Consider the following 26645-nt stretch of genomic DNA (forward strand, 5'->3'; position numbering starts at 1 on the left):
TGATTCATAAAACAAACAAAAATAGACAGCAATGTCTTTCTTTAAAATTGCTTTATTCCCATTTTTTAAGCAACATTTTTTTCATGATTTTTATAATAATGTAATTAAAAAAAGATAAAACTTAAGGTCTTCTGCCCTTATGTACAAGCGAGATCATCTTCAGGAAATAAAAATCAACATAATATAATCCTTGCACAACAATGAAAATAAAATAAAAAATAGCATTTGAGCGGGATAAAACATCTCTAGAAGATTCTAAAATTGAACATTAAAATCACAAGCATTCATTTTACATACAGACATGTGCGCATACACATAAAGCAGAACGTGAGTGGGGTTATTTTGAGGTGTGGAATGAGATGGTTGTAGGATATAAAGCTCGAACTGCTGATATTCTTTCGAACAACAAAGCGAGATCAAACATGTGACATCACATTCATACCTCATTTACCCAACATGCAGTGCGGTGGTTCGTGCCACAACGGTCCAGCTTGACCACTATTATTCGTTTCTCGTCTTTCTGAGGCTAACACAAGCTATAACGAACGAGTCTGATACTTTATAAAAAGGAGTTATGCCGATATCTCTTCTCATGCACTCCACCGGGCTAGTTACATGTCCAAAACCTCTAATCACGTTGTCAATGATCATTTTGGTTTTACATGGAGTTCAATAAACATTTAACAAAAATAAAAAGGCAGCCCTTCTTTTCAGATATGCAGTCATAGCAACCGAACCAACCGCCATCAGCGCGGTAATCGCATCTAAACGATTAATCGACAATGATATGTGCCTCTAAGAAAGTCCTTTTTTTTTATTCACATAAAAAAAAAGTTTTGTTCTTTAAATGCTGGAACGAAATTGATAGGAGTCTGTGTGTGTGTGTGTGTAGGGGGTGGGAGAGTGTACTTAGCTATCATTATAAATGGCCCAAGAAAATTTTATTTTACATCTATACTTTAAAACAAAATAATATTCTTGGAGGTCCTAAGAATAAATTTTTCCTTTGATTCAAATTATTGCTTCACATGATTTCTTCAAAACATCTACCTTTACTTTATTATTACCTACCATTAACATTTAAGAACAATTGCATAATTAATTAACTATAATGTGTCTTTTGAAAACATAATTTTTAATTTGTGCTTAAGTTTACATTAAATTTAATATTTTGGTTCATAAATGAAAGAAACCCAAAAGGAATTTATTCTGAATTTGGTAAATAAATAATAAAAAAAACAGAGATTCTAATATACAATATTAGTTTCAGACAAATACCAAAGTCAAACATCTGTGCAACAAAACTGATTTTAAAGTTGCTGTATCATGAGCTTTAATGTCTACAAAATAAATGCTGAGTTTGGTGTTCATCTGTTCCTGTAGATGGAAAATGATACACAAGATTATCTGCTTTACTCTCAACTTTACTGTTATTTGCTCCATGTGTAATTCTGGAATAAACATTTATGTGCCTTCCAAAATAATAATAATAATAATACTCAATAATAAAAAATCAGTAATACTCCTCTTGATACCAGACATTTAGGTCTCTCATAGCAAACTAACAAACCAAAATACATTCTGTACAAAAATCAAACCCTGAGTTTTGTTGGACTGTATCGTTTTCAGACCGATCATATTTACTTTAACTGATCCACTGCCTAAACACACCTGCTTCGAACAAAATGCTGGTCCCTTCAACAGATCAAAGATCTTCCAGGTGAGCAATTCCCACAAACGCACACATACACACACAGACACATGCACACACATGATTGCTATGGGTTCTTGTTGCTCAATCGTGGAACTGTGTTGGCATTTCCTCAAGTCAACATAATTGGAGTAGAAACCACCATCATGGCAGAAAACGAGTGAAGATGAAAAGTTTGGTGGGATGACAACCAATGCTGCAGCCAGTGACGGTCTATCCCACGCAGACCACACAGAACCAACCCATCTCCTGTCTTCTCCATGATTGGCTTGCTTGTTGAACAGTGTCTTCCAGTGTCTTGTCCAATCAGGAGTAGATGGTGATGACTTCACTTCCGCCTCCTCGGACCAACAGGACGCGCTCCAATCCTTCCGTCAGAACCTCCAAGAACTCCATGTCTAGGTTCATGAGTTAAAACTTTACAGCTTGTATTAGAACTGGGGCTGCAACTAACGATTACTTTAGTAAATCAATTATTCTGACGATTAATCGATTAATCTGATAAAGAGACTTTTCATTTAACAATTTGCTCCTTTTTTATACAATATACACTGAAAGACGCAATCAAAGAATGAATTTATTTAAAAATAAAATAAAAAAAAATTTCTTGCCTGAAATGAAACAGATGAAGCTAAAATTTTGTTACTAGGGAACTTTTGAGTAAAACATATTTACAGACGAAGGTGCTTATCTTTAATGCAAGCTATATTTTTCCGAAAATGGTCTTTTTTTGCGTGTTTACTTCAGTTAACAATTAATTAATTACTAAATTAGTCAATTATTATTCCAAAAATCAATTAATCATGATTAATCCCGTTAATCATTTCAGCCCTAATGAGAACAATGAATTACAGCGCCAGGAGAAGGAAAGGATACAGTTCTCGTCTCCGTCCGTGTTCTTCGGGGGCCCCGGCATGTTGAGCAGGACGAGCCGGGCATCGTGGGATTTGTTCACGATGACTTCATTGAGCTTGACAGCGGTGTGCATCCTTCTGACATTGGAGTGGTCCCTGAAAGAAAAGCAAAAAAAAAAAAAAAAAAAAAAAAACAATCACCCCCCTCTCCAGGCCACTGCGATCAGACAGAAGTGCATCGCTATCCGTCCTCACGGCCTGATGCTCAGCATGTCTCTGAAGCCTTCGGGTGTGGAGCAGCCGGAGTGCGCCGCTCTGTACTGGGCCGTCTTCTCCTTGGTCCAGGTCATCTGGACACGACGGTGGTGCTCGGAGCTGCTGCTCACCGGCCGCTCCCGCTCTCCGCCGTCGGTGTCGTCCTCGTCGTCTGACCCGATGCTGGTCAGGCGCAGCATGGAGTTACGGTCCTTCACCAGCTGGGCCTGCGTCGCATATGGAAACAAACATGGACTCGGCTCGTATAACCTCTGATTCGAGCCTGACCCGTTCCTTTTCTCCATTTTTTTCCCCCAATGCGATTCCTCGCTCCTCTGCCACCAACCTCCTGACTCTTAACTCTTGTTTCTTTCTCACTCTCTGCCTCTTTGTACCTGTCTGTCTCTGTCGTCTTTGATGGGGTTTGATGTGTGGCCTTCAGTACTCCTGAACCTGGGTGAGAGATACACCTAAAGACAACACAAGGTCACCTAACCAGCTAAAAAAAACAAACACAGGCTGTAGCTACGCTATCGGGAAGCTACAGGAGCACAACGCAAGTTATGGAGCCCATCTGTCTAAAGAGGCTGATAAGATTCAAATCAGAAGACCTCTGAACTTCAGTGGGAGGAGCAGCAGAGGAGGTTTACAGAAAAACAGATCATGGTGTAAAATTATGACATGAACTTTATTTACACTTTTGTACAGCTAACTAAGCTTGTGCTTCTGCCTGAACTGAAATGCCTGAAACTAGATGGTGTTGTGAAATCAGTTTAATTAAAATCTCCTCTGTCAGAAGTTTGAAGGTCTTCACCTACATCTAAATTCAGGCAACTTCCTATGGCAACGTGAAACATGGTAAACTTACATCGTCAAAACTCCAGCGCACCCTCTGAGCAAACCAGAGGCAAAGGGAGAGGATATGAAATGGAAAAAAATAAAATACCTGCTACATTATGATCCTCAGACTTTTTTTTTTATCATTTAAGACTTTTAAAGACCACTATGAATGGAATTTAAGACCTGTATCTCCACAGAAGTGATTGAATTTTGTCCAGCCAACTGGCGATAAAGTTGCGCTTACCCAAATCGTAAGCGCAACTAGCTAGCAAAATAGCTAGTTGGCTAGCTGGTAAGGCTTTATTGGCAGCTAGTTAGCGGTAGCCTCAATGGTCTGGAGTCACAGAACATAAAGAAGATGTCTGAGTGTGACTCAAACTTTTGCCTGACAAAAGTTCTCACAAAAATTAAAAAAAATACATAGAAATACAGCGCATGCCATCATCGGGATGCAAGATATCAACAAACATTTGGTTGCAATACTATTGCAATAATGATATCGATTATATTTTTGTTTGTTTTTATCCCAACAACTGTGAGACTTAAATAAAAGGTGTAAAACAAAAGAAAAAAATTTACACAACACACTTACTTCTTTTTCTCTGTCTGATTTAGAGAGTCGCATTTGTCTGAGCATCTGAGACCTCTGCTCCATCATCAGTGTCCTTTCGTAGGTGTACGCACTGATGTCGCTGTTATGCTGGAGACGAAGAGGAATAAAAACACTCAGATTATTACACATTTATGACCGAATTTGACAGATTATAAATATTTCAATTCTTTTGTAGATTTACAAGGTTGTGTAAAATGATCTCACAGCTGAACTTTAGATACTTTGGAATGTAGAAGAGTCTACAAAATAATGAATAATAACAGCTTTCATTTATAATGCTTTTCACATTAGTGAGAGCTCAAAGATCTAAAAAAAAAAACCTTCATAATTCTAAAACATTTGAATATTACTTATATTCATAAAAACCCTAAAATAATTAAAATGACAAGATTTGGAAAAATGAATTTTATATATTGTGCAATGTTTGCAAAACATGAATTCAGAAAAAAAAAACTTAAAAAAAATCTTTGGGATGCCCCTAAAAACTGGGGCCCTGGGCTAGAGCCCAGTAGCCCTTTTTGACCCAGCTGGTCACATACCATCTCCACAACTTCCACCTCTGCTTCAATACGAAGGTGATAGAGAAACGTTGCCAGATCCTTCTTCATCTGAATAGAGTTGTCCTCCATCTGAGCCACAGTGAAGATTCGCATCCCACATTTACGCCACACCTGGATGGAGACAGGAAATCATTCCCTCAGGAAAACGTATTCATAGAAAATGGATTAATTTGATAAAAATGGTTGCATCTTCCCCTCTTTCCCCCACCTTGTGTTGGCGAAGGAGAAACGGCAGCAGCATCAGCATCCCCCCGTCATGGACGATCCACCACACGTCGATGTAGCCGTCGGTGGGCGGCTCGCTGTTGCTGGGGAACAGGGAGATGTTTTTGGGCACCAGCAGAGCCAGGTGGGCCGCCGTGGTCACTCGGACCGTATCTGGAAGGAGGAAACAGAGGGGGGTTGCTGTTGGGCTGCTGAGTGGAGGAAAAGAAATTGCGTTTCGTCTCCTTTGTGACTCACTGATGAAGGTCTTCCAGGCCTGCGGGTCTTCGCTCTGCCTCCAGGTGTGAGGCCAGCCCATCACCACCGTGTTGGGCTTCATTCCTCCCAGGCCGCTCGACTGGATCATGTGACTGATTCCCTCGCGCGGCTTTTGAGCCACTATGCACTGAACAAAGCCCTTCACCCGTTCCTTCTCCATGAGATGCTTCAAAGTCTGAGGGAGGAGAGAAAATGGTCCAGAGGCTGTTGACATTCATATTAATAGTGGGCATTCATTGTATCATTTATAATTTATCATGATAAATTGCTTATCGTGATAAGAATTTTGATTTATCGTCACAATAATTTCCAACCCCCACCCCCAAAATTGTCAGTATTTCAGCATTGTTAGCTTTGCATCTCGATACTCTCATTGTTTGTTCAATGAATGCATCAATTAATTTGAACATATTAAAAGATTCCTTATTTAATTTTTTTTTGTTTTCTGTATTGGAGTTTTATTGATAAATCACTACTTCCTTCTCCTCATATTACAGCTTTATTCTTGAAAACAAATAAAAATCATAAATCTTAGTCTGGCCCTTATAATTTGTCATAGAGCTGATGTAAATTAAAGTCCAAATAAATAGAAGCTGTACAACACTCAATCAAGATGCCCGCCCTGCGCGTGCTGACATCACTCTGAGCTAAGGAAACCCAAAAAGTGCATTTTTGGGGGGAACAAAATCCTGATTTTCTAAAAATTAAAACTAAATAGAAACGCATGCCTCACGTTTTATTTTTTTCTTTGCTCTTTGATATCCCTTTATGTCAGTTTACCACTTAGCATTCCCCTGAAATTCAGGAAAGCTTCAGGTTAGAACATGCTAAAATATGGAAAAGTTCAAGGGGGATGAGCACTTTTGCACGACACTGTCTGACATCCAGCATTTCTAGATCCAAACTGCCTGTTTGACATGTGATGAGTGTAAAGATGAACCTGTTCTGCAGCCAGAGCCTCTCCGTAAGTCTGCAGGAAGTTTCCCGAGACGACCGTGCCGACGATGGTGAGGCCCTTTCCTGCTTTCAGCTGGCTGGCGAACGTCAGCAGCCGCGGAGACTTGACGTGAGCGTCTTCGTCCAGCTTTAGCAACACCAGAAGTTGGGGCCTTGGGACGAAAGGGAAATAAAACTGGATTTTACATAGACTCATGGCCGTTTGAATGCTTTAAGCTTATATCTTTTTGCATTTAGACATGAAGAAGTAGAAGTCCCTAAAGCACTCTGCTGTTACCTCCAGTTCTTGGTGTGTGGTGGTCCCTCCTCCAGCCTCAGGAGGGCATAGCGAGCAGCACTGAGTGACAGACCGCGGATCCCGTCTCCCCACTCCTTCTCTGCTCTAATGCACACAGAAACAATGAAAAAGGATAAACTTGCTGAAAAAACTCCGGTAAGCAGAAAAAAAAAAAAAAATAATAGAAAAATGCAGTGGTGCCCTCAAGAGGTGGTGAAGGGGGGCCCATGACCCCCTCTTGAAAAATGCTGCCCACCCAGAGAATCACATTTATGTCATAGAAAGTCATACAGTCATCTTCTTCAAAGACATAAATCTAAAATCCAATAAATACATAAAAAAACTGATACAACTAAATCAACAAATGAATACTAAATTAATTATAAATAAATACTAAAAGAATAAATAAAAAATAAATGAATATTAAATAAAAAATTTATACTAAATAAATAAATTAAAATTAAATACTAAATGAATACATTTAAACAAAATAATTACTAAATAAATACATTAAAGTGAATACAAAATAAATAACTTAAAAATAAATGATTGAATACTAAATAAATGTATTAATTTTTTTATTATTTATGGTTTTTATTAGTCTGTGCCCCCTACATTTTTACTGTTCTGGCCCCCCATATGAAATTTTCTGGGTCCACCACTGGAAAAATGACCAAATCAAACTATTTCAAACACACACACACCTACACACACGCACGCACAGGAATCTCAACCATACTGTACATATACAAATGCATGGAGCAAATACATCACCATGGCAACATACCCATGATATTCAATGTATTTGTAGATCATGCCAGCGATCACCATGGCAACGATTGCGTAGTACCAAGAAGATATGAACATGAGAGCGAGGCAGATGATCATCCCCAGAAACGACAAGGTCCTGGACAGATGTGGAGCACAAGAACACTTCAGTCTCCATGTTTGTGTGTACAACTATGTGTGTATGTGTGCACTTGCGTACATGCGTGTGTGTGTGTTTGTCAGTACCAGTGGTAGTAGGAGAAACGGGGCCTCCAGTTGGGGGTCCTGAGCAGCGTCTGCAGGGCGCAGGCCAGGTTAACAAACAGGTAACACATCAGGAAGAACCTGGAGAGACGGAGAAAGAAAGCTGGAGTCTGATGGAGAGAGACTGGCTGACAGGATGGGCGACCGAGCTAATCAACAGCGGCCGTTCAAACCGGCCTCATTGGCTCACATTGTGAGGATGGGAGCGACCAGATCCAGAGAGGCGATGAGAATCCCCAGCTCAGCTATCAGTGCCGTCAGGAGCAGAGCCCAGGTGGGTTCGCCGTTAGCTTTCCCATGTCCAAACACCTGGAGCACAACACACACACACACACAGAGGGAAAACACAGTGATCACACCAAAGACTTTACATCGGAAATGGCCAAATACGTTCTCTAATCATCAGTGAATAAATAATTGCTTCTAATCCTTAAACCTTTTATCGCCTGTTGAGATTCTGAACTTTATTGTGCTTTCACAATAATCTGAACGTCCTAAAAATGCTCTACTTATGCTAGCTGCATGATGAAGATTAACAATAACATGATTAATTTTATTTGACCATTATTTATACAGGTTATGTCATTGTTCGCAGCTAAGAGGAGGAGCTGTGTCTCGAAGGAGGAGCTAGGTCCACCCAGGCGTTTTGCACAGCTGAATGGTTGCCATGGAGATACATGGCAACCATGTTCTCAAACATGTATGAAAGAGTCAAAGCAACACGCCAGGTATGTTTTTGATGAGAGAACATTGTAACATGATGTAAAGCTAAAAAAATATTCAAATTTATATAAATACTGAGCCTTTAAATCTAATCAGCAGATAAAGGCTAGACATGCCTTTATCTGCTTAATAGGAAGCAAAAAAGGTGTTTATAATTTCTTTTGATTGCATTTGTCAGACCAATTCCATCATTTATTATCAGATAAATTCAGCTTAATATAAAATAATTCAGAGTTCTTTTATATTAAGAACTCTGTAGAGATATTTACAATATCTACTCTAAAAGCTCAACTCTAAATAAAAAAAAATGTAACTGTAAAATTAAACTCAAACAAAACATGACATCGAGTCCCACACAAAGAAGTAAAGGCTTGGTTCTTCATCACTTTACAAAATAAAAAAAAATACAATAAAAACGACTCCTACCCGTAGAAATGGGATGATGTTGTCCTTGGCGATGGCCTGCAGCAGTCGTGGCGCGCCGGTCAGCGACTGAAGGCCTGCACCGCATGTTGAGAAGAAGGAGCCAATCACAATGACCCAAGGAGAAGGCCAGGCTAGCGTGCCAACAACCAGAGTGCCGTCAACTGACTCTCCAAACCTGCACAGGTGAGTTAGTGTAAATCTTTTGAGTTTTCACAAGAAAAAGTCATTTTCTTTACAGAATAAAGTAAACAGAGGTAAGTGAATGATAGAAGCAGATGTACTGACTTGTCTCTGAGGACGACGCCATCGATGCAGGCGCCAAACAACACGACGCTGCTCAGGTCTACAAGGACGACACTCAGGAAAACAACATTCACACCAGAAGAGTCTGAACGGTACCCATAAACTGAACTATGAACTCTCAACCAGAGGACTTTCAGAAGTAACAAGTGGCTTCTTCTTTTCTTTTTCTTTTTTTTTTTGCTTGCATATTTGAATTACGAGAGATTCTTCAAAACCATGTTGGGAAACTAAGACATAAGATGCGATACAAGGATACAGACAAAAGAGGTAGTGAGGATAGCGAGGATGGTTCCGATGGGGATGGAGCGCTGAGCGTCTTTTAAATCCCCTGACCGATTTGAACCAGCCATGATTCCTGAGGAAGAGCAGGAGAATAACATTTTTTGGGTTACGTTTATTTGCAGATCATAAAACACCAGCAATTCGCTAAAAAAAAACAAAAAAAAAAACAGAAGAAAAACAAATAAGAATGTGCAGGAGAAAAAACAAGTTACACACCAAAGTAAAGTTAAAAATATAAGCTATGAAGAATATGAAAACTATGGTCTAAAAATTCAACCCAACCCGGCCCGAGCCCATAGACATTGTGTGAAGTCCGATCCGACCCGACTGATTAACATGAATTACAGGCCTGAGCCTGAAGAAAACCAAACGCACAATTTTAACTAAGATTTCACTGCCTTCATTTTTAGAGCATAATTTAAATATGCAGTGCAAGTTTTGCCATTTTCATTTTTTTAAAGCATCTTCCAGCTCCATCTTGTCGCTTGTTGTAATCGCAGGATGAGTAAGGTGCAAAACTTCAAGGATGCGTGATTGATAGGAGCAGAAAGGGGCGGAGCTCCGTGCACATTGTGTAGAATGCTGCGGTTGCTACAGTCTAATGAACGTCTACACCTTACTTTATTTCCTCAATAAGGTACGCTGCTAACTCTTCTATTTAAAATACAAAAATTAGAACTTTACATCGCGACTTCTCATTTGGTTTTCTTTATGCTAACATGTGTTAAAGGTTTTTTGGGTCAGGCTCAGTCCATAAATCTAAACTCCAATTCAAATTGATTAAAATAATGAAAATTAAAAAAAAAAAAACAGTAAGAAATGGCTAGAAACCTGTATGTTAAACAAAAACAGACTAAAACAAAATAGAAACAAGCAACATAACTATGTCTTATTTCAAATGTGCTTTTCAAGTAAAGATATATTTTTTAAATATGTCAAATTTGAACCAATTTCCATGCAACAGTTCAGGGAGAATAAAAACCTGACACATTCATGATATGTTTGATTATAAATCCTCAGAGGAACCAGGAGCAAGAATAACTTTGATTAATTACAAAACAGAGATGAATAAACCTTTAGAGCACGTGTCGAACTTAAGGCCTGCGAGCCAAATCGTGTCCGCCATAGCTAATGTTGTGGCCCTCTAATTGTCAGACCGCTACAGAACTAGAACTTGAAGATAACAGTTGTGTGCTTAAACATTTTATCAATTAAATCAATTCAGATTTAAATAGAGTGGCAAATTACATCAATGTGAAAAATGCTACATATTTTTTAATCTTAGGGAGTACAAATTGAATGCATAGACAGGTATAATTTTTTTTTGTTTTAAGATTTTTTATCTCTAGTGGCCTTTATCTGACAGTTAATTGACAGGAAGGTGGGTAATGAGGGAAGGGGGAATACATGCAGCAAGGGTCGCCAAGGCTGGGAATCGAACCTGCGACAGCTGCGTCGAGGACCGAGGCCTCCATTTGTGGGTTGTGCTTAACCCCTGCGCCACCACAGCACACCCCAGGTATAATATTTTAACAGTTTGATAATAGGGAGTTTTATCAATACGTTCTTAGAGGACATTCATGATCCAGATGTGGAGTAGAAGCAGCAAATGTGTACCTGTGACTGAAGGGAAGAAGATGCCCACCAGCAGGGTGAAGGAGGTGGTGATGTCGGCGAACACGTACGGATGAGGCGGTGATGCTGGAGGTGACGAGTGAGAGGAGCTGAGCGAGCTTTTCTCCAGAACCTCGCCTTTGCTGATGTAGGAGCTCCACAGGTTCTCTAACAGGAGGAGAAAATTCAGAAAACAGTTGTTTGGAGAAAGTAGCGTGCCATTCCAGGTTTACTTAGATTCTCAGTCAACGTTTATCCCATTATTTAACATAAAGTTTGATTTTGTGCCGATATTTGTACAGTGGTGAAGCCTTAAATGGAAATATGAGAAGAAATATTACCTGAAATGATGCCACTGGCCAGACCAGGAATCCCTTTAATCTCAGTGAAGTTATTAGCGGTGAAGTATTCGTCACAGGTGGCGTTGAGTTCAGGGCTGTGGCAAAATTCTTCCCAAAGTAGTGTGGTTTGCTCCACAGCTGGCGCAGCGGTGGGGACGACTGGTCCAGCTGTGCTGTTTTCTAAAGGCATGATGCAGACACGTTAGCATGAACCAACAACTAAAATGTGTGACGACTCTAAAGAGACGAAGCCTCAACCCACCGTAGCCGAGTGTGAAGTTGCTGTCGAAGTTTCCCGTTGTGTCTTTGATTCCCACTGGGACGGTTTTATTACACTGGTCGTGGCTGGTGATGGTTCTATTTCCCAGCATGCACACACTGTTGGAAACGAGACCCAGCAGTCAATAACGACACCAACTAGTTAACAGGACAGGGTTGGAAATCTCACAAAAGGATTTGGTCGTGTTACAACCACAAACTTATTTTATTGGGAGTTTACAAGACGAACACAAAGTGGTGCATAGAAGTGGGGTTGAAGGAACATCTGAAAGGTGTCGTGTTTTTTTTTTATTTTCTTAGATAGAAAAACTTTATGTCGGCCAATTGCAAGGAATCCCAGTACAATCTGACAAAATGAGGAATAATTTAAAGATGCGAGTATGTTTTTAATGTACCGTCATTACAAAAATATTCCCCCCTCTTGCCAAGAGGGGCCTCCTCTTGGCGGGAAGGGGCCCCTCCCAGAGAATCATTTATGTGACATAGAAAGGCATACAGAGTCATCTTCTTCAATGAAGACAAATGTAAAACAATAATCAACTAAAAAGAAAGACAAAAAGAAACAGAAATAAAGACAAAGAAGCAAAGACAGGAAGAAAAAAGTAGAAACAGAAAGAAACAAGGAAAGAAATGAAAGGATTTTTATAAAATCTGTGTCCCCCTAAAATGTTTACTGGCTTTATCTGGCCAACTCTATGAAAATTCCCAGGGGGCGCCACTGGGTCGTGTACACTTACGTAAATTTATGCTCGTAGAAAGCGGAGACAAACGCTCCGATGTAGATGGAAACGATGGAGACGATGACACAGGCCAGGAAGATGGAGGCCAGCTTGTTGACATACTTCACACCGACAAAGACGAGCAGCGACATGAGGAGGAGACAGATGCTGCCGTAGACCCGCATGTTGTTCAACATGGCCGCCCCGCCACCTTTAAAGATTTCTGCCTGAGGAACAATGTACATCTGGGAGACGGAGGGGAGAGAGGGGTTAATGTAAGGACTAATATTTTAGATCACAATCAAAGATCAAGGAATGCAGACAAAACTGCAAACACTGATGGGGCGATTGGCAAAAACGAAGCCAAGTCCTACCAGTAAGATCTCGATGGCTCCCAGGATGTACATGGCCCCAGCGAAGGTGGTGCCCAGGTAGAAACAGATCCCCACGGCCCCTCCAAACTCTGGACCCAGAGAACGGCTGATCATGAAGTAGGAGCCTCCAGCTGGAAGAGGGTGAAGGTGGTTAGGGTACACCAGCGGTGGAGGAAGTGAAATGAACCACAAAGTGTTGAAGGGGGGGAAAAAATGATTGAAGATAAACAGAAGAATTTAAAATCAGTGGGACGATAAGACAAACGAGGAATGGATAGTTAGGGACATTAGAAGGCAAAGGCAGAGAAACGAGGACAGCTGATGAGTAAAACGTCTATTATTCTAAAAAGAAAGTATATTAGGTATATTAAGAAAGTACAAAGGTATATTGGAATTAGACAATATATATATATATATTTTGGGGAAAAACATTTCTGCAAACATTTCATGAGTGTTTTTGTCATTTTAGAAAAAGATTCAGTTGAGATGCAGTTTTCTTCACATAACCACATAACAGTGTCAAATTGAGAAGCAGAAAATAAATGGCACATGGTTTAGAAATTTTCTTAGAGATCTAAAAGGTTCCAGGCCTAAATCCCCTCGACTGATCTCACCAAGACGATTAAAACAAACGGCATCCTTACTTTTGCTAGTACAATCATAAAACGGACAAAAGTGGTACAGGATGATAACACACAGAGAACAACTAAATCTGAACAACTAAAACACAGTGTTTGGTGTTCAAATTGCAAACCTTGCTGCTGTGAAGATTGAGGCACTCCTTTCCCAAACCATGGGGAAACTGATTCTTTACCTTGCCTAACTGACTGTGTGGGAGGATATATTTGTTTGCCGTGTTTACGCAACACTTTCGATAAGGAGTGAAACCGCTTCCGCAACAACAAACCCTGGAATACTAGCTTAAAAAAAGCGTTCCTGGGAAGCAAAACAATAGGTTGGGATTGATTGGGGGATTAGGGAGGAAACGTGGTGGGATGACAAATGGAAACACATTGGAGCCGCCCAGCTAGGGATTAGGCATGGTTAGTAGGTGGTACTAAGGTAAACAGAGGTTTTAACATTGGTGAAGTTATGTGATGCCACATGGCTCAACTATAGTTGAGTTATCTGTGCTCATGCAGTCGTACACAGAACTTGGAAATTCCAACTTCTCAGTGGGAAAAGTCAACTGCAACTCCCTCCGAAGTCGGATTTCCTCTTACGAAACTGGGAGCAAGTCCAATTTGCAAGGCCGACTTTGTGTTTCAATGTGGCCGCTCCTCGCACCAACAAACATGGTTACTTTACAAGACACGCATGTAAACGCACGTCTAAGCTTAATGTATTAACTCAAAGCAACTCAAAGCTGAAAACATTAAAAGTGGCATTTGCCTCTTGAAAATAAAGATTAAAATGATGCAAGAGCTACTGCAAACAATGTCTACGGGCGTCGCCATGTTGAAATTCCAACTTCTTAGCTAGGCTGCTGTTGCTGCTTTCCAGGAACCTGGGAACTCGGGTTTGACGTCAAACCCAAGGTAACAGCACTCTAGTTAAGTTAGACTTTCAACATGGTGACGCCCAAACATATGGTTTGCAGAACATCTTCCAAACATCATTTTAAGCATTACTTTCCATAAGCAAACGCCACTTTTCATTTCGTCAATTTAGATCAGTAGGCGTTACACTTAGCATTGATTTTAGTCACTCTTTTACACACGTCTTGTAAATACATGTTCCCATCACAGCTTACTGCTAATGCAAGGAGCGGCTATATCGCAACGCAAAGTCCGTCCTACAAGTTGTAACGGATTTGCTCCCAGTTTCCCAGTGGGAAATTCGACTTCGAAGGACGTTCCAGTTGATTTTTATGACTGGGAAGTTGGAATTTCCTAGTTCCGAGTACAACTGTAAAGCAGCATTAATCCTGTTAAGTATCTGGGAGTATATTTATTTGCATTTGCTATAAAACTACGTCAGAGCCTTAAAGAAAGTGCCTCGAATGAGAAACGACATCAAGACAGTCACAGTATACATAAAGAGATCCTTCTGACCGTTTTCAGTTAGAAGGATAACTGAATAATTTCTGCTGCCGAGTTGTATTTGGAAAGCCAAACACTTTATAGTCTTTTGAATCACCCGTAATAAACATGGAAACAGAGGAAGCATGAGAACTAAAAGCGCTTACGGCAGTGCAGAGTAGATAAACTGAAGCTGAATGTTATCCATGTTGCATTTGATCTACTTTTGTTCTTTTCAAAATGTCAAGATGCTGCAGGCATGAGAGAATCACATTACTTTGACATTTTATTTAATGCGCCAATCTAGACACACTGTTGAAAGATGAGGTATTTATTACAACTAGGTTTTAATTTATGAACACAGAGCAGAGACAGGCAGCACGACAACAACAAAAATCCCTTCAGGAGCATTGCTTAAACATTAAGAGGAAATGAATATTAGCCATTTATTAGAAGAGAGGGGAATACCTGGCACAACTCCATTAGTGGCGATCGCGCTCATTGAAATAGCAGTCAGCAACGTCTGGAAAGCAGAAACAGTCCCACAAAATGTTACTGGAAACGTTTCAATAGTGTCCATGAACGCATGCCGACAAAGAAACACTCACGCAGCAGCAGCATATGAAGACGATGCAGAGGGCCTGCAGCACGCCGGCGGTCCCCACCACCCACGTCAACCTCAGGAACAGGATGACTCCGAAGATGTTCTGAAGGCAAGGGAGGTAGACGCCCATGAACGTCCCCATCTGCGGTGACTGAAACGGAGACAAAGTATCCGTGTGGAATTTAGCACTTCGTATGCTTCTGTCAACCATTATATTTTGTATAAAGAATGTCAAATGAATGTGTGTAGAAAGCAGCAGTAGTTACTAAAATGTTTTTAATAGGGATGTTCAGATAAAACTGTACTCAAGGCGGTCCACATCATTTGCGCCTTTCAAAATTTAGGTTACATTAAAACCAAAGTTAAATTCCTTTCATTGCACACAAACTCAACCAATAAATCTTGTGATTAATAAAGAGAGGCCGTTTTGGCTACTTTTACCGACGAATGTCAGTAAAAGAAAGATTAACAGAGCAGCTGAAACGCTAGACTTTAAATTTTTTGAGGTTCGAGGCAAAGAGCATTAAGTTTATGTCACTGGAAAAAAATCATGTTCTCCAAATTTTGTCTGGTTATGATTAATTGGAACTATAATAGTTGGCAGCAGAATGACAAAAGTAAAAATTATAACCTTGTACTTCATGAAAAAGTTGGTAAAAGAAAGACAGGAGTTCATAATTCAGTGTAGACCAAGTAGTACTAATAAAATGTGGTATAATATATTATGGCATTGATCTAATATGTGGGGTACTCCAAGGGTCCTCTTATTTATTTTTTGCTATGTCCCTCTTAAACAAAACACCACCACATTCCATTACATTTCATATTATCTGTACACAGATGACATTCAGCTGAACTGTTCTTTCAGAAAGTCCGTTCTTCAAGCTGTCAGAACCACCAGAGTGCCTAAAGGAGCCGATCAATGTCTGTTCAAGGTCACTCAAACCACTTCAAAGCGTTTTATCATTTCTCACATTGAGACTATAGTTATGCACTTTTTGAATTTATCAATAAAAAGTCCCTTGTTCCCCTTCCATTAGTCCAAAACTCTGCAGAAAGACTCTTAAGTGACTCAAACAGAAAAGCTCCCATCACTCCGGTTTTAATGTCCTCGCCCTAAATGAAAGCAGGTTCACTGTTGAGTGTAAAAGGAAAGTTTTTCCTGGTTGTGTTGAAATTCAAACTATGTCTAGTTTCACTTTTTAACAAAGAATGAAAGTATTACAAGCTAATCTCAAAGTGGTGTGGCAGCGTTTTGGTGATGCTTGTACTGAACACACCGCAGAACCAGAAGGGAAGATTAAAACTGTTTTGGTTAAACTCCCCCGACCTCAAATCCCCTCCCTGCTGTCTGCCAATCTAAGCTGGAAATACTATGAACGGCCAAAACAGATCGTCTCATCTTGGATGCGTGCGGCTTATCATCGAGCGCTGCAGCGTAAGCCGAGTTCAGGCCTTGACGCCCTTTGAGTCGTAGATATGATTTGTCTAGACAACAACTCGATGACCGACGCAGGAGAGGATGGACGATGAGCTCACTCTAAAAGGGACTCCATCCGTTTTCCACCATTTCTTGAAGCAAATTCAGTCAAACTGTGTGTAATTTATCAAAGCAATGTTTCTGATACTTTACATATCAGAATGTAACGGTGTTTCATTTTGAGATTTTATGCTTCAAAATGATATATAGTGTATTAGAAAAGCTTTATTGTGTTATTTCACATTAAACTCTGATTTTCAAAACGATTTGTAGCATTTCACACCTTGCTGGCTTTCTTCTTCTCCCCGATGCTCTCAGCCTCCTCATGCTCCTTTGCTCCCTGCGTCAGGTTGGTGTAGTTAGCCAGGCGGCTGAGCAGAGAAGACACCTTCGGCCTAGTGTCCATCTCCTCCTGTTGGTCGTCGAACAATGGGAGACGTCACAGTGTGAGATAACAGTGGTGGGGACACGAAAAGGCAGCAGTGAGTCGGGAACAAAGAAAGGATCAAAGTCAAAAGCAGCAAGATAAAGAGAGAAAGAAGAGGAAGGGTGTTAAACAATCAAGAGGAAGAAAACATGAAAGAGAAGAAAGAACCTGACTGTTTATAGAAAAAGAAAAAGGTTAGAGACATTTCCAGAGAAGCTGGTAATCTATACGAGCTAAAATTAGCTGCACCCACCATGCAGCTTTTTAGCTCAAGTTTGGCAAACAGGAAAAAAAATACCACACACAGGCACAAAGATTTTTGTCACCATCGGTGCTATGAGATAAAATGTTGCAGAAAACTTAGAACATTATAGACAAAACAGTGATAATCAGTTTGATTGTCAAACCTCAAATAAGGCCAAGTTCCTGTCGAAAAATTCATCGTCATCCATCCCATGACTGTTGTTGATGTAAACACTGGAGATCTTAGAGTTCCCCTCCCCTGAACAGCAAGAAAAGAGAACACACACACACGCGCACACACACGCACACACACGCACACACACGCACAAGACCAGAACTTTAATGTGAGCACACAGAGTTGAGATCACTGTCGTTTTGATTCATCGAGGTCAAGCTGTACGGATTTATGCAGCACAGTCCAATGAAATGGCGACGCTGTCACCGAATCCCTTCCAGATCCATCAGCACACATCCCTGCACCATCAGCAGCGCTTGACTCAGCACCATCACTTCCCTCTTTGCTTCCCCAAGCTAACGAAACCAGTCGTCCGCACGCTGCTCTTTGGGTCACGTAGGGGTGCTCTGGAAAGTGATGAAAACCTGCAGCTGGTATTCAGCAGGAGGGGCATTTTCACGAGTCCTTTCGCATTACAGAAAACAACCACACTGCAACATTTGGTGCAAACCAAGCAATGCGTGTGTTTTGGTTGAATAAAGTCAAAACATCAGGGTGTGACCCAACATCTGACTGCTTGAGGGGGGAAAAAAAAAACAAAACCTCAGACTTGGGAGCGCTCCTGGCAAACAAACCTGCTCAACAGGACAGTCCAGATTCAGAAATTCATCTGCGGTTCCCAGACTGCATCTGCTGAATCAGGCTCACAGAGGTGCAGCCTGAAAACACTGGTTCCTCATCAATGAAACCACAAAGAAGAACTGGTTACGACACAGACTGCATATCCTGCTATGAAATCCTTCCGACACGACTGCTTGCTCAACCGTCAGATTCACGGGTGCTGTAGTTTTATTAAGGCGTAACAACACTCAAATTCGTCGGTCAGAACTACAACAGATGGCGAGAACGTTGGGAAATGGCTCAAAGAAAAAAAAAATCTTTGAATAAAATGCAGCTAATTGAAATCTAAAATTGAGAACAGGGTATTTGGATGTTGTTGTTTTTTTTTTTGCTTGTTTCAGACTCTTCAGAAACTCTGTCTTAACACCAGATATCATTCAAAACACCAATTTGGGTCAATAGGAGCTGAAAGTAACCCCAACATAACTGATATTGTCTGGAAATATTTATTAGTCAAGCTAAGAGTCATGCTTATCAGATTATGGTAGAACTCCCTATTGCTCTTCAATGTGTTTGACAGGCTATTGATGTTAAGTTGCTAAATGTCACGACTGGTGAATGTCAACAGATGTGTAGCGAGCCCTGTGACCGTGCTGGTATCGATGGCTTGTCAGTCACTCGACAAAAAGATGGATCAATTCTGAGGGTGGAACGTGAGCAAATACTGGTAAATGTTTGTCCACCAGGAGTGGCTCATGCTGAGAAGCAAGTGGACAGCAGAAGGAGGTCAACAGGGATCAGCGGGTTCATGAGTTTCTGCAGCTAAAAGAAGGAATTGACAAAACACTGTAGCTCCATCTGCAAAAACAAAAAGAAGCTACTAGGAGAAATGGATGGACCAAGGGGCAGAAATCAACAAATAAAAAGCTTTTTAGTGGAGATGCACTCATCAGAATGCTGCACCCAATTTCTGATATCAGATTTTCTAAAATCTCTGATTTTGGTTTTGCCTGATTCCTATTTTGCTTTCAGAACTGTAAAAAAAAAAAAAGTAAAAAGTTACAAGTTCCAAAAGAGTTTCTAGCTGAACGGTTATCAAGGTTGGATAAATCAGATTCTAATTCCTGAGGATGTTTTATACTGGCTTTGGCATCTAATCTGCAGTTAGCACGGTTAGCATTACTAACTGTAAGCACAATCCCATATATTCCTTGACAGATGTTTAAAGCAAAGAAAAATCAAACAGAACAATTTCTGATGCACAGTGAACCCCTGATATGTGTAGCTGTTTGGGATAACAACCATCCATAAATGCCAACCTGGACAGCTGAACAGCTGCCCAGCTATTCAAAGTCGACTTTGTATGAAGTCTACAAAGCACAGACTCTGTAGGAAGTGGAGTCTACAGTATTTGATTGTATAGAGTATCTGAACCTGTGGCAACTGAGAAACGACTGCTAGCTGGATTTGTGGACTCTGCTGAAGTTTAAAATTTTACGTTTGGCCGTAACGTATGTAATGCGGCACTTCAACACTATGAAGCTTCCTGTAAATCGCCCTCGCTGTATACAGAAATCCAGATCAATGGGAGAAAGTCCAGAAAGAGCATTGAGGAGAGAGGCAAAGGCAAAGTTAGCGAATAGCTGGAATCCCCAAATAGCCATTTTAATAGCTCAAATACCAAGATCTGGGTCAACCAAGCAAAAAATAACCCATTTATAGTCATCAGCCAATCTTCTGGTGCACCTCCCCTTTATGTCTCTTGGAACAATGGCTTCATTTTTTCCCTGCAAATGTGGCAACATCTTGTAGGGGTGTTTTTTTTTTTTTTTTTGCTGACTTAGTTAAATAATTAACACAAGACGCTTCACTTTTTGTAGGATCTGGTGACGCCTAGTGTGATGTTCCATCTGAGATACTACAAGTGCATAACAGTTACTATCCGCTGTGTTAAAACTGATGAAAGTGTAAAGGAGAGGAATTAATTTTTTCAATTCTCCATTATGAATTGTGCATCTTCTTCACTTCACTACTGCCGTCTGCTCAGAGCCACAGCTGCTAGACAACATGTGGGTGAACCCGAGGGGGAAACGGCTGTTTGTTTCTGAGAGCGTTCCCAAACAGAAGGGCTCCTCCGCCCAGCAGTTTCAGCAGCAAACTGTAAAGGTGTCAAAAATAATGAATCGTAGAGGAAGTAGCTGCTCATCCATTCACTCCGACTTCTCCTGTCAGTACTTCAGGAACCTGACTCAGTTGCTTCAGTAGCACCACTCCGTCAGCATTTTTTCTTCTTCTTCTTCTTCTTTTATTTCAGGACACGTGGAGACAGAAATATGGACAGGCTGCAGCGGCCTGATCGAAACGGATTAACCGTCTCAATGTCTATTTATGGAAGCTTATTAAACAGTGCAGGGCATCCTCATAACAATGCAACTGCTTAAGTGGATCAGTGGGCTAATTCAGTTACATCTCACTGAGCCAGTGAACCCAACACAGATATTCTTATTTGCTTTTAAATACCAGCGTATTGTCCTCGTGACAGCTATTGACTTAAATTAGCCAGAAGAAAAAAAAAAAAAAAAGCTCCCATAAATTTTATTAAACGCTTAGTGAGCTCTGTGACAGATCTGGAGTAAATAAAATCTAAATGAGATTTTATTTCTCATAGGAAGGTGGCTCTTAATGGCGAGTCCGATCTGACCCGACTAATTAACATTAATTAAGAAGGAACTTCAAATTTCTGTTCTTCAAACTTACACAAATAAAGTAACAAAATTCGAAACAGACAGATCAAAATATAGCACATTTATATTCGCATTTCATTTTACAGCCACAAACTTTATTGTTGGGCTTTTATATGCTAGACAAAGGCTCTGCAACCTTTACAACCAACAGAGAAATTTTGCTCCAAGGTCAACCAAATAAAACTGGTCAGAGCCATAAATGTCACGTGACTTTTTAAAAAAGAAAAACGTTTTAGAACAGAAACGTTTAAAAAAACAAGCATTTTATTTCTATTTTTAGGATTTAAAAAATAAAGATAAAAGAGTATGCAAACCAGAGCTTAAAACATATCACTGGTCCTTTTCATAGCATTCTTTGTAGAAATTCAACCCTGCCTTCAGGAAGTCATCACAACATGGCTTCTCTATTAACCCTTTGACTAAGTTTTTACCAGCGTTTCACTGAGAAGTAGCAACTATGATGAGCTCAACAGAGCTGCAGCTCCACCAGGTGTCTGCTAATTGCTGCTGACTAGTCTGAAGGAGCAGAGAGGGGAGTCACAGGCTGCTCTGTGAAGCTCAGAAGCTTGGAAAATGCAGCGGAGGAGTTTTGTCCTCGAGGGGGGAGCTAGATCCATGCGTTTTCCACAGCTAAATGGTTGCCATGGAGATTGAAGGCTTTCTTAAACAAGTTTGAAAGAATCAGAGCAACACTCCAGGTCTGTTTCTGATGAGGGAATAACATTATGACAAAGTTGATATTGCCTAATACTGCCCCTTTAATCCATCATATGAAAATGAGAGCAACTGTAAAGATCAATTTCCAGGTTTACCCTGGAGGCTCAGTTGAATCAAGGTCTGTACTTTGACCGGCCGCTCTAACATGAATAAGTTCTGATCTAAACTACTGAACTGCCGCTCTGACAGGACGTTTGGGGTCATTTTACAGCTGAAAGGTCAACCTTGAGATTGGGGCTTTCCTCCACACAAAGCATTTTGCACGTACACACAAAAATATAAATATATTTTCATGCACATGTTTATGTGAGATAATAAGTATGCAAGATGATTGCTAGATTATAAACACAATGTTAAAATATTTAGCACCCCACTAAGCCTGTGAGAACAATTGTGTGCATCTTTACCTTGGTCTATGCTGCTGCGGTCCGGCGTTTCGTTCCCTCCCATTCCTCCGAACGTCGTCCCACCTGCGGACCCCTCGCTCACCGGGTCGCTGCGATTGACGCTCTCCCTGGAGCCGAAGCGAACGTGGGCGGACGGGCGGGAGCTGATGTCGGGCGATGTGTCGGACAGCCCTGGGAGGTCCTCAGCCTTGGTGGGCGTCACCGTGAAGCGGACTGATGACATGGCGGGTGGCTTAAGAGAGACTTGCGTGACAGAAAACTAGGAAAGTGGGGATAGACTGGGGGGCTTTGTGGGGGGCAGGGAGAAGTTAAGGGCCAATCAGGGAGCGGCTGGCAGCACTGTGCTGACCTGAGCTAGGCTATTTCCCAGCTGATGCAGAGGTAACTGCTACCTCTACGGTTTCTCCTTTTGGTCATGAAATACTCCATTGAGGTAAGAACCGGGTTCGTCTTGAACCTTTGAGTATCAAAGGAAATTCTGGTCAAAATGTGCTCGTTTTTGGAGAGATGCTAGCATATGGCAACGTGCTGGGAACCAGAATGGGGGTTTGTCTTGTCTTCTGAACTCAAAGGGTTTTTGAACAAAACATAAGAAGGGTTTTCACAATGTTTCTATTGTTGATTACAGCCAGGGTGGTAGAGGGCAGATAGAGAGAGACAGAGAAACAAAAAAACATGAGAGAAAAAAGATTAGAAGTTGGATCTTTGCATACGAAATAAAAACATTAGCTCCAACAATCAGACATGGAAGTTTATCTTTTTGTAAAATCAGTAGTAGCAACAGGAAGCACCGTGTGATGTGCCTTGTGGAAGCCAATCAATTTCAGATTTCAACAATACCTCCTATGTTTGACCATGACCATCGGCTTTGCGAACTGGAAAAAGGAGCAAGTACACTACATTCACATGGCATTCATCTGACACAACGCCAGCCCTGGTTACCTTACATTCTACGTATAAAACCAAGCTTCAGCGACAGAGTGGCATCATCCTCTGACAGAATGAGTGACTGAGATGTAAAACAACAACCAGGAATGAACAGTCAGAGCACAAAAAGAAAACCGAGCGTCAATTTATATGTTCAAAAGCTAAAAAGAGCAGTGGATATAGCTGAACTGGGTTTTTCCCCCTCTCTCTTTCTTTCTTTTAGACTTGGAATATAATTTAATAATTAAAGGAGAGCGGTTCTAACCGGTTATACTGGAGAGTACCAGCTCTCACTCAGCCTGCAGAGGCAAGGCAGGTTGTTCCCATTTTCTTTTTTAAAGAAAAAAACATTGCCTAGTCCGTCAACATTCAGAGTAGGGGGGGCATGAGGTGTGTAGAGCGAGGCAGCAATAGATACAATACCCCACTGTCAAGTTCAGACCGAAAATTAACTCCTAGACAAGAGGAACTTCTTGTTTCCATTTTCAGACGGGTTGGAATTGAAAACAATTGGAAAACTGTGACTTTCTTCTCTAGGGGAAAATCCTGTAGAAGAAAAATCCCTCTGTGTACAGTATTGCTTGTACACAGCACAAAAATATTCACACATACAAGCTGGAAATGCACAAGGGGAAATGGTCAGTGGAATAAAATCTGACAATTTTCAGCTTTAAAAACCACTAAATATTCAGTGTTTTAACAAGTGAATGCATCATGCCTAAACTCTACCAACTCCTGTCAGCATGGAAGCTGCTAATGCAGGAAGAAGATTCAAAACCAACAATTTTCAGTGGCGATGAGGCATTTAAAAACTGAACTCCTTAGCTGTAAGAAGTGACTTGAGAGACAGGATTTAGTCCTTTAACATTTTGTATTTTCTGGCTAAGGAAAGAGACGTTGAGTCAGATTTATGCCCTGGGGAAGTTTTTGCTGACTTGGCAAGAGTGAACCAAGTGAGCCGGTTTTAGAAAATACAAGGAGAGCTGAAGAAAGTTGCTTTGGTTTGTTATTTTGTGCTTTCAACCTTCAATGTGTTGGCAGGATATTAGGATCTTGATTCTCTAAAGAGCCGACACACACAGTGATTTATGTTTATAGGTAGAGTTCATGTTAGTTGCTAATATAAAGGATGAATTCACACCAGCTGAGTCTGGCGCAAGCAGGAAAAATAACTTTTTTTTTTTATAAATGTCAAAAAGGAAATCCTACAAGCCTTAAAACCTGATGCTATTCCATTTTTATTTACATTTTGTGAAGAAGAAAGATGCGCTCATATCGTTTTGTGCCATTTCCTTCGGTAGTTTCTGACACAGCGCTGCCACTGGCGAGGAATTAGTTTTCAATTAGTTTTCACATGACACAGTGACATGTGAAAGAGAACTGTGCCAGCTGAAAATGAAACAAATGTTGCAAATTTTGGACCTCAATCGAATCGAGTCTACCAAACTATATGGTGTGCGAACACCTTAGGATTGTAAAGAAACCTTAAAAACAACACTACCACAGCCTCTAATAGTAAGAACTCTAGAAAAAAAAATACTTCTAACAGCTGTCATTTGTATTTCTTAAAGCAAAGTCAGAATTATTTATCATCTGCAGCACCAGGACAGGTCAGAACTTCACAGAAACTGGAACTTAGCCGCCCCTAATCGGTGCATTTCTAGTACAAACAGAAGTGAGGGCTTACAGCCGGCACGCCTAGAAGAATCTGTATGAAACATCAGGAGAACTGAGACTTCTGTTCACAGGCCGCTGTATAAAGAGTTGGGAGGGTGGGGTACAACACTTGTGACTGACTGAAACTTCCCCCTGAACCTGAAGCCACCCAAATAACCCAGAGGAGGCGATTACTTGAATCGACAAGAAGTCTAACTGGATCTAATTAGTGCTGACATCTTGACAAGATGATTCAATACATTTTGTCCTCATTTCTGACAACACTTACGTACTCTCAAAATCTATGAGTAATAACATGTTTTTTTTATTATTATTTAGATATCACTTTTTTGTGTGTTTTAGGTGCTCAGAAATGCTGCAGTCAAACTGTCAGGACTTCTTCTGGCATCTGGGTGCAGTATTGTTACCCATCTGGCTGTCAAATCCTCATAGGCCTCTGATTCTCAAAGACAGCTGCTCCAAATCCCGCTCCAGAACACCGCAAATAAAAACAGCAGAATATATATGTTCATCGTATTCAGTGGCGATGACTATGTCACTCAAAACTGAGCAGATATTATCTCCTACAGCTGTTAAGCTCTTTAGGATAAAGTCAGTTTTGACTATTTGACACAAACTGAAATGTATGTGATATGCATTAAACCGAGAGCAGTAGCAGTCAGATTAATGCTGAACATTAATTTGGTTCCAATGATGATGCTCGATTTTCAACCCCGCCACTCAGCTGCCATTCTAAGCCAATTAAGCTAGCTATAATAATTCTGGCTTGAACCGGTCGGCAAACGCGTCCCTTTTCAGCAGAACTGGTTAAAATGCAGCCATAAGCACCTGATCCCAAGCACACTATGCTGCGTTACATTGTGTCGCCTCTGTGTAAATTAAATGAGAAACTGCGACTGAGCGGCGAGTTTTAACGCAATAAAACCGGCAAAAAAATAAAAATAAAAATTATACAGAGTAGCGCTTTCAATTTCGACAAAACAAAAATTTGACTGGTTTAAATGCAAGCCGTGTTTTATTTTAAAGTTGTCCTTAATAACTTTTGTAAACCTGGGAGGACACCTAAGGTGTTTCGGCTGAGACAGCCGCCAGAACAGAGCTGCAGTATCGGCTAAGGAGGGCTTTCGGTCGGTGCGACTAGCCTAGCCACGCCGCAGACAACCTGTCAACTCTCTGAATCTCCAGATAGCTCTCTCACAACGACAATTTTTCCCGGTCGAATTCTTCACAATTTACCCGCTAGTCACCGTAAACACATACCTGTCCCCTGTTTCCCTTGAACGGCTCCTCCAATTTACATTTGTTTTTAGTTTTTATCCGTAAACATTCAGCTCCCGTGCCGGGCTTTCTCCGCACATTTATTCCAAATGAGCCACCAAAAAACAGCACGCGACTGCGCTCCTCAGGTCCCAACTTCCTTGCCGTCGTTCCATCTAGTTTGCGCATGCGTGATTATGACCTTTCGTTGAGACGTCTGGGGAATGTAGTGCTGATTTATATTCTGGGAGAAATTGACGTTCTCAATGATATAGCTACCATTAATCCTTATATTCTTCCATCCATGTCCATTTATTTTCCCACGCCAGTATATTATCGATTTCATTATCCATCCATCATTCTACTTTCTTTCTTTACTTTGTGTTGTGAGGCATTTCTCTTGTTTTTTGTGGATGTTTGATTCGAATTTGCAGCTGGTGAAAGTGAAGCTCTAAATGCTTTGTTGTTGTTGGTAGGGCCTGCGCCAGCCTGAAAGTAGCCCAGGGCCCCAAATTTTGGGCGGGGAGGAGGATTTTTTTTTTTTTTTGTTGAATGTATGTAAACACTGTTCGTGTATACAAACACTACACCTCATCTTAAAGAGCATTTTATTTAAATATTGGATTTTTATTCATTTAAAATACAAATACTTAAAAATTATGTTTTAGTGACAGTTGTGTCAGCTGTTCTAAACATGTCATT

The 26645-nt window shown here is 40.7% G+C and overlaps 1 protein-coding gene across 2 annotated transcripts; it reads right to left on the bottom strand.

The window, feature by feature from the left end:
* Window positions 1-34: 34 nt before the first annotated feature.
* Window positions 35-26158, bottom strand: slc12a6 (solute carrier family 12 member 6). Of its 2 annotated transcripts, XM_014999364.2 has the most exons (27): window positions 25947-26158; window positions 22083-22694; window positions 17583-17677; window positions 17032-17160; window positions 15273-15419; window positions 15133-15187; window positions 12644-12774; window positions 12288-12514; window positions 11534-11649; window positions 11272-11451; window positions 10934-11098; window positions 9291-9389; window positions 9017-9074; window positions 8732-8906; window positions 7773-7891; window positions 7565-7663; window positions 7338-7457; window positions 6551-6655; window positions 6257-6425; window positions 5296-5491; window positions 5042-5211; window positions 4813-4944; window positions 4253-4360; window positions 3216-3290; window positions 2821-3047; window positions 2588-2721; window positions 35-2109 (listed from the first exon to the last, which is right to left on the bottom strand). In XM_014999364.2, the coding sequence occupies exons 2-27, from the start codon at window positions 22303-22305 to the stop codon at window positions 2018-2020; spliced, it is 3546 nt and encodes a 1181-aa protein (XP_014854850.2). In that variant the 5' UTR covers window positions 22306-22694; window positions 25947-26158; the 3' UTR covers window positions 35-2017. The 2 variants fall into 2 exon arrangements, with proteins under 2 accessions (XP_014854850.2, XP_014854852.2); XM_014999366.2 differs by lacking the exon at window positions 3216-3290 and having other exon boundaries at window positions 25947-26155.
* Window positions 26159-26645: the final 487 nt, after the last annotated feature.

The sequence above is a fragment of the Poecilia mexicana genome, unplaced genomic scaffold, assembly GCF_051168715.1.
Source record: "Poecilia mexicana isolate PSO_F unplaced genomic scaffold, ASM5116871v1 scaffold_18, whole genome shotgun sequence".
NCBI classification, from domain to species: domain Eukaryota; kingdom Metazoa; phylum Chordata; class Actinopteri; order Cyprinodontiformes; family Poeciliidae; genus Poecilia; species Poecilia mexicana.